The sequence below is a fragment of the Limulus polyphemus genome, unplaced genomic scaffold (genome assembly GCF_000517525.1).
Source record: "Limulus polyphemus unplaced genomic scaffold, Limulus_polyphemus-2.1.2 Scaffold904, whole genome shotgun sequence".
NCBI lineage: Eukaryota > Metazoa > Arthropoda > Merostomata > Xiphosura > Limulidae > Limulus > Limulus polyphemus.
The window spans coordinates 17,048-29,045 of NW_013666514.1; the positions used below are offsets into that span (position 1 = coordinate 17,048).

The 11,998-nt window shown below is 35.9% G+C and overlaps 1 protein-coding gene across 1 annotated transcript; it reads left to right on the forward strand.

Annotated features, from left to right (window-relative positions):
- Nucleotides 1-720: 720 nt before the first annotated feature.
- On the forward strand, nt 721-11,684 carry LOC106461139 (paired mesoderm homeobox protein 2-like; the record flags this gene model as incomplete). Its single annotated transcript, XM_013920934.2, has 2 exons — nt 721-902; nt 10,256-11,684. Coding segments are annotated over 2 exons (599 nt in total), but the record flags the coding sequence as incomplete, so codon positions are not given.
- Between the last annotated feature and the right edge of the window lie 314 nt (nt 11,685-11,998).

The following is an 11,998-nucleotide window of genomic DNA, read 5'->3' on the forward strand; positions in this document are numbered from 1 at the left end:
CAAATCTATTCAGAATCAAATAAACCACATCACGTGCAATACAGGCGCAGAAGAAGAGAACGTACTGGAAGTAAGTAGACGGCACTGTCCAAAAGCAAACACAACAGGATGGTAAAGTATCTATAAATGGTTCTTTTTTTCCCACAGCCACAATTTTCTGCTGCCGCCGGCCGAATGGTCAGATGCCTTTGTTACCTCTCCCTAAAGCATCTGAAGTAAATTATTAGTAAAGATGCCCCCCCCCCAAAAAAAAATACGTTCTTTAAATTCACAGTGACTGCGCGTGTAAATGAGTAGATAATAGATGCCTGTTTAGACTCACATTATATATTGGCCTACATAAATGTATTTTATGTGAAGTGTTTGTAATATTTATTTTACAGCAGGTTAAATACTTTTGTTATTAATAATCGTAATTTAAATCACGTGCAATGTAAAATGAATTCTGCTAGATTGTTTAAACAAGTGAAACTTGTTTTTTAACCAAATTATATATATATATATATCATACCCATATAACTGTTATATAGGTACCAGTAAGTCGTAATACTTCTATTTACTATTTATATATGTATGTATGATATAGATACATTTTTCCAGTTTTTTGATACATCAACAACAGAGAGCTTCTATACTTAACTTTTTATTTTATCTCTGTAACATTACTATATCTCCAACTTTGTAACGTGGTCATGCAATGTTTATTTTGACGGAAACAAGACAATGGCCTCGACGGCGAGGATCCTAAACAACGCCGAAAGAAGCAGCGACGTAACCGGACTACGTTCACGGCTCAACAGTTGAGTGCCTTAGAGAGAGTGTTTGAAAAAACCCATTACCCGGACGCCTTCGTTAGAGAGGAATTAGCAAAGAAAGTAAACCTCAGCGAAGCTCGAGTCCAGGTACGTGAATAAACACCATGCTATTACGTACATAAGATAATAGAAAATTGTACCGCGTTTCTCATTCGATTATGTGGCACTATCAGTATCAACCTAGTAACAGCATTTATTTTACACACATGGGGCACTAAAAATGATGATGAATATAAAACCCTGGGACAGGCCTGAGAAATACACCATCCCCCAAATACAGTTTTGTTTACTTTTACACTATATTTGTAGCCCAACTATCGGGGTCCACTGGGCTATAAAATAGCTACAATTTTCATGTTTTTTTGTTTTTTTTTACCGCCAGTGTTATAATGTAATTTAGGAGCCACATTAATGAACTGTTTTCTAATTTTTTAATTTCCGAAATTATACTTATAACGCTTTATACTTATATAATTTTTCCCCCCTTAAGAAACGTTTAGTTTGTTTGCTCGTTTTGAATTTCGCGCAAAGCTACACGAGGGCTATCTGCGCTAGCCGTCCCTAATTTAGCAGTGTAAGACTAGAATGAAGGCAGCTAGACATCACCACCCACCGCCAACTCTCGGAGTACTCGTGGGGGCGTTATAAAGTGACGATCAATCCCACTATTCGTTGGTAAAAGAGTAGCCCAAGAGTTGGCGGTGGGTGGTGATGACTAGCTGCCTTCCCTCTAGTCTTACAATGCTAAATTAGGGACGGCTAGCGCAGATAGCCCTCGCGTAGCTTTGCGCGAAATCCATAACAAACAAACAAACTTTCCTGTTAACTGCATAATACTCAACACTCATTAAACCTAACTATGCTTACCTGATGTCCTGTAATTGAAAATAAAACCATTTTTCTAAATGAAAAGAACGTCTAAAGAAACTATAAAAAATTTCCAATTATGTGGTTTGTTCCTAAATCTTCTAAATTTCTTATCAGATTCCTTTTGTTCATCCTTGCAGGCATTAGGAGCCACTTTCCGAGAAAATCATAAATTATTAATCAAATCACATTACTTATCCTACATTGGCATAAAAAGTTTATAACATTCTCTATTTGGTCGTGTTTAAATATTGGCTATACCAATTTTCAAAACTGTGCTTCATTATTAATTTTTAAAACTACGTGATGCGACATAAAGGGGGGGGGGGAATTACGTGAGAAACAAGGCAAGGATAATGACAGTGTCTTAGCAAATATAAACCCATATGGACAGGATGGACAGATTTTTGTTTTCAATCGATAAATACCTTGGTTACGTCCGGCATGGCCAGGTGATTAAGGCGCTCGACTCGCAATCTGCGACTCGCGGGTTCGAATCTCCATCACACCAAATATGCTCGCCCTTTTAGCCGTGGGGGCGTTATAAGTTACGGTCAATCCCACTATTCGTTGGTAAAAGAGTAGCCCAAGAGTTGGCGGTGGGTGGTGATGACTGTTTTTGAATTTCCCTTGGGGGGAAGGTCAAACAGTCCGTTCGTATGACATTTCAAGTTTGACATTGTTTTGTACAAGACTTAAATATTCCGGAGAACAGAAGAAAACAAAAATCTATTGGAGATGAAAAATCACGAAAACCAAAAATGAATACAAAACTAAACACGTCTCTTGACTCAAACACGAATAAAGCTTTAGTTACTGCTAGTTAGCAGATGAAAGACCAAATATTTTGGTTTTGAATTTCGCGCAAAGCTCCAAGAGGGCACTAGCCGTCCCTAATTTACCAGTGAAAGGCTAGAGTGAAGGCAGCTAAACAAAAGCCTTGATTAGAGCAATGGGAGCTATATAAAAAATAAAAGCTAGAAATTGTTTTCATTTTTCTTTGCCAATTACACCAAATAAATGTTGTCGAGTTATAAAATGTGAATTATATAATATCAACCAGCAAAAATGGTTGTATCCGGTTTTCAGAACTTTATATGTCCTCTGGTGATTCAGCGGTAAGTTTATGGTCAACGCTGTCCCCCGGATCTTCCAACTTTTCTGGAGAATTTAACATTTCTCTGATTCACCAACATCTATGCATCAGTAAAAACTTTCAAAACACAAAAGAATATTGTCTTTCTCCAGCTGAGTAGCAGGTTTAATTTTAGCAAAATAGTAATACCGGTTAGTGAATCTCATCTTTCTTAGATGCGATCTGAAGCGATAGGGTTATTCATGTAAGTCTTTACAGCCTTTTGTTTTCATGGCTGTAGTTAAATATATTAATATTTCTTTAATTTATTACAGATATTTTAATTCAGTTTTAATTCAGATCTGATAGTGTCACAGGACACCGGCACAAATGTAGAATCTTTTTTTTTAGGGCAAGTCCCTGTTTTAATAACTGTTTATTGTGTAATTATTTTAACGTTGTATTCCTTTTAATTGTACATACAGATGTTTTACACAAGTGTCGTTTTAAATTATATGTAGTCATTTTTTAGGGCAAGTCCCTGTTTTAATAACTATTTATTGTGTAAGTATTTTAACGTTGTATTCCTTTTAATTGTACATACAGATGTTTTACACGAGTGTCGTTTTACTTAAAATTACTTAAAAGGTTGATATTCATCTCTGTTTGTTTGTAATTAAGCACAAAGCTACACAATGAGCAATCTGTGCTCTGCCCACCACGGGTATCGAAACCCGAATTATAGCGGTGTAAGTCCGCAGACATACCGCTGTGCCACTGGGAGGGGGGATATTCATCTGCTTCTCCGATATAAATTCGTCCATACAGTGTACAGAATAGTCTATAATTAGCATTTTTCATTTTAACTTGCATATATATATTGTCCGGTCCTGAACTGTACACAATCCAGCTTTTACACGAACGGGGAACAGGATAAAACGCCGATTTAACAAAAGAAGTGTTTTAGATGTAATAGCCGACGTTTCCACAAATTTCACATTAAAATTATCGCGCTTTTAGGATTTCTTCTTCTTTAAACTCTACGATTTAGGTTGTCCTTCTAATGCCATTCTTATTTTTTGCTTTGCTCGTGGTGCGTATCTATTTTGCTGCAGCTGTTCTCTTAATTTATCTATACTTTTTTTGTTCAGTAGCATTATCAGAAACGTTACGACAAGCTCGCAACAAATCCGAGGAAACAATCGTATATTTTTAATATCCACGAGGCTCTGGGTTCACCATTCAGTAACCTAAATTAATTTCGGTGTGTGAATAATATTACGGTATTAGCTGCCAGCATTGCGCCCAATTTATTATTTCCGATATTATACAGCGGTTTGTTTGTTTGCAATTAAGCACAAAGCTAAACAATGGGTTATCTGTGCTCTGCCCACCACAGGTATCGAAACCCGGTTCCTAGCGTTGTAAGTCCGCAGACATACCGCTGTGCCACTGGGAGGCGAACTTTTAAAATATAAGCACTTGAATAACAATACTAAAAAGTTAAAGCACCGAGATTCACATGCGAAAAAGTTTGTAATATTTTCTTTTTAAGGACATAAAGGAATTACGAAACTTAAGCTACGTTTTTGAACTTCATATATAATGTTTATCTACATAATAATTTTTAGAAGCCTTCAAAATGGTTGTCTCTAGTATTAATAATATTAGGTCTTCACGTAATTCCTGCCCCCCAGTTGCACAACGGTATGCCTGCGGACTTACAACGCTAGAATCCGGGTTTCGATTCCCGTGGTGGGCAGAGCACAGATAGCCCATTGTGTAGCTTTGTACTTAATTACAAACAACAAGTTCAACATGATCTATTCCACAAGTCTTTTTTTTTAATATAAGATTCAAGAAATCAATTGTGTGTTTTAAAAAAGATTGTTATACAGCAGGCCAACTGTTTAATGATTGTATTACAGATTGCATTTCTATTACCAAAGGTAAAATTAGAAATTCCCCCCGATGGGGCAACAGTAAATCTACGTACTTACAACGCTAAATTCTGGGGTTTGATTCCCAGCCCAATTTAGCTTTGCTCTAAACAGAAACAAACAAATAAAATTGAAAATATAATTTGTGACTCAAAAAAATACAAAACATAAATATTATACATACACATACATCTCCATTACAAGAGGCCTAGCCAACTGTATTTCTTTGGCTTGTTGGACCAAGCTGTGCTGATGAGTCTTGAATGGACGAAACTCCAGTCCACAGCAAGTCATTTTCGGTTTATGTTTTAGTGAAACGCTCCTGAAGAAATTGTAAAGCGAAACGTTGAGTACCTAATTAAATGAAAACAACAATTTGGTCTTATAAAGTCGTTTATTCGTAGTATTAATATTCATTTAATTTGTTCTTGCCAGCATTAAATTGTATACATTTAGCTCTTGATTCTTGAGTTGGATTTTCAGTTAATTTTGCATGCGCAAATAAATCATTATTAAGCATAGTCTCGGTCTTGTTCATATATTCTTAGTGGCCATTAGTGCAAACCTTTATCAGGCGATTTAACAGTGATTTTGCTATCATTTTTAATTTATTTATAGCAAACAATTCTTTTTTTTTTCTCGTTATGCTATACGACTTGTTTATTTTATTAGGTGGTAATCTAGCTGGGATTATGAAGTACAAGATATATATATATAATATTTACAAATAACTAATTGATTAACTGAATATAACATGAAATATCTATAAAAATTATATATATATATTACTGATATGTTTGGAAAACGTTTAAAACAAGTATTATACCGTGAGAGTTCTAATATATTTTCCATATCAACATCAGTATTGTTGCTGAAATCTCGTGTTTTCTCGAACGTGTTTTGAGAAAGGTTTGTTTGTTTGGAATTTCGCGCATAGTTACACGAGGGCTATCTGCGCTAGCCATCCCTAATTTAGCAGTGAAAGACAAGAGGGAATGCAACTCTTGGGCTACTATTTTAGCAGCGAATAGTGGGATTGACCGTCACATTATAACGTCCCACGACTGCAAGGGTGAGCATGTTTGGGTGGGACGAAGATTCGAATCCGCGATCCTCAGATTGCGAGTCGAGCGCCCTAACCACCTGGCCATGAGAAAGAGGAAACACATTTCTAACAAAGAAAAGACGTATTGAGCTAACTAGGGAATAAAGTTATTAATTGTTTGAAAATACTTTGAAACATTCACAAATAGCTGTGAACATTTATTCTAACCTACTTCATGAGTACAGTGACGTGCACCTTAATTAAAACGGGTAATTAGGGACAAATTATATTTCAAGTAACTGTATTTTTAACTTCACAAAAGGTGTTAGATGGATTGTCACAGAGTTTTCATGGTATTAACTTTAATATTTAAACTCTCAATGTTTCTGTTTGTTTGCTTTAAAGCAACGGCCACATTGGGCTATCTACCGTGTCCACCTCGGAGAATCGAACCCTGAAATTTAGCGTTGTAAGTCCGTAAACTTACCGTTGTCTCATTGGGGGGGGGGGGGCTAAGTTCTTATTTAAACGCAATACTATTTTCAAAAATAATGTAGCTTGCTTTTTATAATATTTAATTTGTATAATATATGATATGTATCTCTTGTGTGTGTGTGTGTGTTTTCTTATAGCGATCTGCTGTGTCCACCGAGGTGAATCGAATCCCTGATTTTAGCATTGTAAATCCGAAGACTTACCGCTGTTACACCGGGGGACTTACCTCCTTTTATCATATCTAATATGTATAAGGTTACACCTGTTTACCCCTTTTTATCATATCTAATATATGTAAGGTTACATCTGTTTACCCCCCCCCTTTTATCATATCTAATATGTTTAAGGTTACACCTGTTTACCCCCCTTTTATCATATCTAATATGTTTAAGGTTACACCTGTTTACCTATTTTTCAAAACCTTTGGTGTCTGGTAGATGTTTTATATCTATTATTGTCAAATTTTTCAAAACCTTTGGTGTCTGGTAGATGTTTTATATCTATTATTGTCAAATGTGAGATTAGGCATTTTCATTTTGTATCTTTCAATTTGGTTTTCACGTGTACATTTGTGTCTGTCTTATCGACCTCTTGTAGTTGCAGAAAGTAGGGTAGTTTTGTATAATAATAATAAAAGGCGGTCGTTCTTGCGTGACATTAATATGGCAATATTGTGGCTCTTGTGGTTATTTTTATTTTCCTTTATTAAAACATATTTTCGTTGTTCCTAGATCTGTATTGGAAAAAAAAAAAAGAACTTCAGGTAATTCTGATTAGGGACACGTGATAAATTTAAAAAAAAAATCCGGACCTTATGATGTTCCCATGAGATCCAGTTGGGTTACAATAGGGTCACCTATCCACTAATTGTATTCATCTTCAACCCACAGCTTGAGAACTGAGAGCCATGGATGTGTCGTCATTTGGAAAAATGTTTCCCTAACCACCCCGTTTTACGGTAATCGAGACATTCAATATGTCTCCCAGTAAGTTATGTAATAACTAATCAAGTTATTTTAGGGAATTTCGTACATTCTTATTCAGTTCGTTTTCCCTTTTTCAATGGAAAGAATTAACCTCACCATTCATATAATACATAGTTGAACATTTTCGTTTGGCGAAAGATGTTATTGTGCACTAAATCCTGCCTTAAGGCAGAACTATCAGAGTAGAAAGTTTAGATCTTAGGAACGCTATGCAGTCACCGACATTCATATGGATAGAACATGTGCTCCCAAATTCTCGACAAAACTAAATGAGGCGTGTGTCACTTGGCCACTTAGAAGCAGAAGGTCATACAAATTTGGAGTTTTTATTAAACTAACGGTCGCGTGGGGTACGTAAGGAGACAAGAGTATGATACTTCTAAACCGAAACCGGAGACTGATCTCATCTGGACCAACCGTCTCCTAGTCAACAACATGTGTATAGCTTCTTCTTTTACCGCCAACCCTGTCAGCAGCCGTTCCAGTCCAACGACAATGTGACAAGAGCACCTCCTGGCAGTTTTGGCTTAGCAAAAGATAACCCACGAAATCAATTTCCGCGCCGTTCTTTGCTCTAGTTGAGGATACAAATATATCATTTACTTTACCTTTCTGACTTACAGACATTGATATAAAACATACATAGGAGCAAGGAGATGTTAATTTATTCTTTTTTGTTGTTGTTAGTTTGTTTAAGATTTGACAGCCATCATCAACCTTAGTCTAAATTACTTCAAGTATGCAAAAAAAAAAAGAAAAAGATAAATGAACACGATTCACGTCTTTAAAAATGAATAAAATACAAATGTTTGTTACTTTTTTGGCAAAGTTTTATCATCTTTTTGCAATGCAGGTGTGCCTTTGTCATTGTGCGTAAACGCAGAAAGACGAAACACAAGCTTAAGCGTTGAGTATTTTCTGTAATAATTAGTACTGAAACAGGTTCTGGCAGTATAACTGTAGACTGGTGTAAAACCAAACAAAATGTCTTATATTTATATTAGTCACCAATAGGAAACATATGAGACACAGTATTTGTATATGTATAGTTCCTTTTGCACTTTTTAGAGCCTTTTTTAAAAACGAACAAACATGATTTGGTAAAAAAAACATACGTTTTAAATAATATTTATGGTTAGTTTTGCAAAAAAACAACAACACTTTTATGATAGTTAATATCAGATATGCATTTAGTTTTTATAGAAGAGTAAAATATATAGTTATAATAAAGTTACAGCAAGCTTTAAAGCAAGGGGGAAAATATAAGTAAAAACTTAGACATTTCTCAAAATATGTTAGGCTAAACACTCACTTTAACATGTTGACTGACACTAATAGAAATGCAGATATTTTGCTAGTAACAAAGAAGCATTGATGTTATGAATTTCGCGCATAGCTACCCGAGGACTATCTGCGTTAACCGTCCCTAATTTAGCAGTGTACATAGCAGGTAGCCCAATGTGTCTTTGCTCTAAAGAGAACAAACAAACACGAAAATAGTTAGCTTTTGTATTTTCATTAAGGTCCCCAGTAGTACAGCGGTAAATCTGTTCGATTGTAACGCTAAAAACCGGGTTTTGATACTCGTAGTGGGCAGAGTACAGCTCATGATGTAGCTTTGTGCTTAACAAAGAATCAGTTTTTACTGATATACGTGTCATTTATAGTTTAAACCTTGTTCCTCTTTTATTTTTCCCAACAAAGCACAAATGTGCCTTGTTTCTTTAGACATTGATTTATTATGGTGGGATTTAAGTGTCGAGGATTTGTACAATCTGACGTACGCTCTAATTTCGAAACCTTTGGTGGAAATAAATTACCAAAATCAAAACAAGATCCCATCAGTTTCATATTACTCAAATTTCAAAATCATTTCTCAGAGTTATACCCGAGTTTGTGTGTTTTCTTATAGCAAAGCCACATCGGACTATCTGCTGTGTCCACCGAGGGGGAATCGAACTCCTGATTTCAGCGTTGTAAATCCGAACACTTACCGCGATTTTAGTTAAAACTTTTACAAGTGGTAAGGACTTGAAGTGTGATGAAAGTATAATGTCATGAATACGTATTTTTAAATGATTCTTAGTCATTGAATGTCATTTTTAAAGCGTAGGAAGGGGGGGGGAAGACATATAAAATTGTTTTACAACACGTTAAAACTATTTTAATAGCAAAATTTTGGTCCTATTCTTTGGGCTTTTTTTTGGAATTTCGTGTAAAGCTACACAAGAGCTAGCCGTCCGTTATTTTGAAGTGATAAACTACAAGGAAGGCAGCTAATCAAATCCACCCACCGCCAACTTTTGGGCTAGTATTTACCAACGAATAGTAGGATTCATCATCACATGTATAACGCCCCCCCCCCCAAAAAAAAGCTGAAAGAGTAAGCATGTTAGAGGATGGGATTCGAACCCGCGACCCATGTCTTAGGACCGTCTTCATTATAACCATATTTTCCATAGAATATATATATATGTGTGTGTGTGTGTGACAATTAGAAGTGTGACTTGTATGACACGTCAATAATGTAAGTTAGGCGTACTGTAAAACCGTTTTGTGTCTTGCTACTGATTCTGTTCTGAGATATCACAGTAATGTAAGTTAGGCGTAGTGTAAAACCGTTTTGTGTCTTGCTTCTGACTCTGTTCTGAAATATCACAGTAATGTAAGTTAGGCGTAGTATAAAAACCGTTTTGTCTCAGAACAGAGTCAGTAGCAAGATACAAAACGGTTTTATACTACGCCTAACTTACATTACTGTATTATCTTAGAACAGAATCAGTAGCAAGACACAAAACGGTTTTATACTACGCCTAACTTACATTACTGTGATATTTCAGAACAGAGTCAGTAGCAAGACATATCACAGTAATGTAAGTTAGGCGTAGTATAAAACCATTTTGTGTCTTGCTTCTGACTCTGTTCTGAAATATCACAGTAATGTAAGTTAGGCGTAGTGTAAAACCGTTTTGTATCTTGCTATTGATTCTATTTTGATTAGTGACGAGTGAAAACGTTTTCTTACTGGTTAGGTGTGGTTCCAAAATCGAAGAGCCAAGTTTCGTCGAAATGAACGCACTATTTTAGCTCAAAGAAACCATCTCTACCACATCGGTCACGACACGACAGCTATCGAACAGCCCATCGCTCCAAGACCGACGACAACAGAATCTGGACAAGGATCTCCTGCATGTGTCGGACAGTGGAAGCCGTCGCCACCCGCTGCGTACAATCACGTGCTGGGTTCGTCACTCGCCGGAATGCCAGTTTACTCCTCCTGTGCCGTTGTCTCGGGTGCCGCCGCAGTAGGACAAGGACTGAACATGTCTGTCACGCAGCCGAACCATAATCCACCACCAACGCAATACAACTTTGGAAATCCTTTGTCATATTTCCGATTTCGCACTCAGGATTGCAGCCTTCAGACGGCGCTGTCGGGCGCACCTTAGACGATCCGGCTCTTAGTTTTCACAACATAACCCGTGCCTTAAAATTAGTTGTACTTGGCGACCGATTTTTTTTTTAAATATATAATTGAAAAGATGTGATGGATATTTGATTGCAAGAAATATCAGAAAGTATCGGACGTTCTCTTTTAGCCTACTTGTAGTTGATCAATCGTAAAAACCAACACCAGCGTCTGTGACGGAGCTCGTATACCGGTAAACGTTAATGTTAACGAATGTACATTTCAAGCAATTATGTTTTTATTATCACAAATTTGTGGGTGTCACGACAAAAAAGGAAAAGAAATTAAGAATATTCATTGAAAATAGCCTTTATTAACTAGCTGTAGCCACTAGCGTATTTTACATGCAGTAACGCGATGATTACATTATTTGAGAGACGTGGTGGTACTTCCAAACACTGACCATTTCAAAATGATTACCAGTAATAATGGAGTGGCCTGAACGACTTCTTGCTCTTCTACTTTAAACTTGTCGGATTTACTAGTGTATTTTTTCAGCGACAAACATTTTTGAAAAACTGTCATCAAATTCTGAACAACATTAATACTTTTCTTCAAGATTTTTAAAAGTATTTGCGGTTTAGAAAATAATATCCAACTGTTAATCTAATGGTTCATGGGAAGGTACTGTAAGTTTGGCTTGTGGCTCCATCTGGAAATATTGGTGTTTAATAATAACGATATTTATCACAATCGCTTTTATTTGTATAAAAAAAAATAGTGATGTATCAAAACCTGATATCGTTCTAAAAAAATCAATAAAAATATGTTTAGAACTATTAATATAGAGTGGAATATGTGTAAGATGTAACCAGGTATGTGTTATATGTAACACATCCAGTTGATTAGATTTATAGGAAAAACAACAAGTCCATAAACACATTCACAACAGCTGTAGGTCAATAACAAATGTATAGTTGTATCTATAATAACCTGGTTCAAAATTAGCAGTTACGTCGCAATGAGAGAGACCTTAGCATTTTCGGAAGGTAGAAGTAAAAACGTGGTTAAGCTGATAACAACCGGTTTAATGCACGAGTGCGTGATTTATTATAACAATTTAATAAAACATAAAACAAGTAAAATAGTGGTTAAGTTGTATAAGAACCGGTTTAATGTCACGAGTGCGTGATTTATTATAACAATTTAATAAAACATAAAACAAGTAAAATAGTGGTTAAGTTGATAAGAACCGGTTTAATGCACGAGTGCGTGATTTATTATAACAATTTAATAAAACGTAAAACAGTAAAAATGTGATTAAATTGATAAGAACCGGTTTAATGCACGAGTGCGTGATTTATTA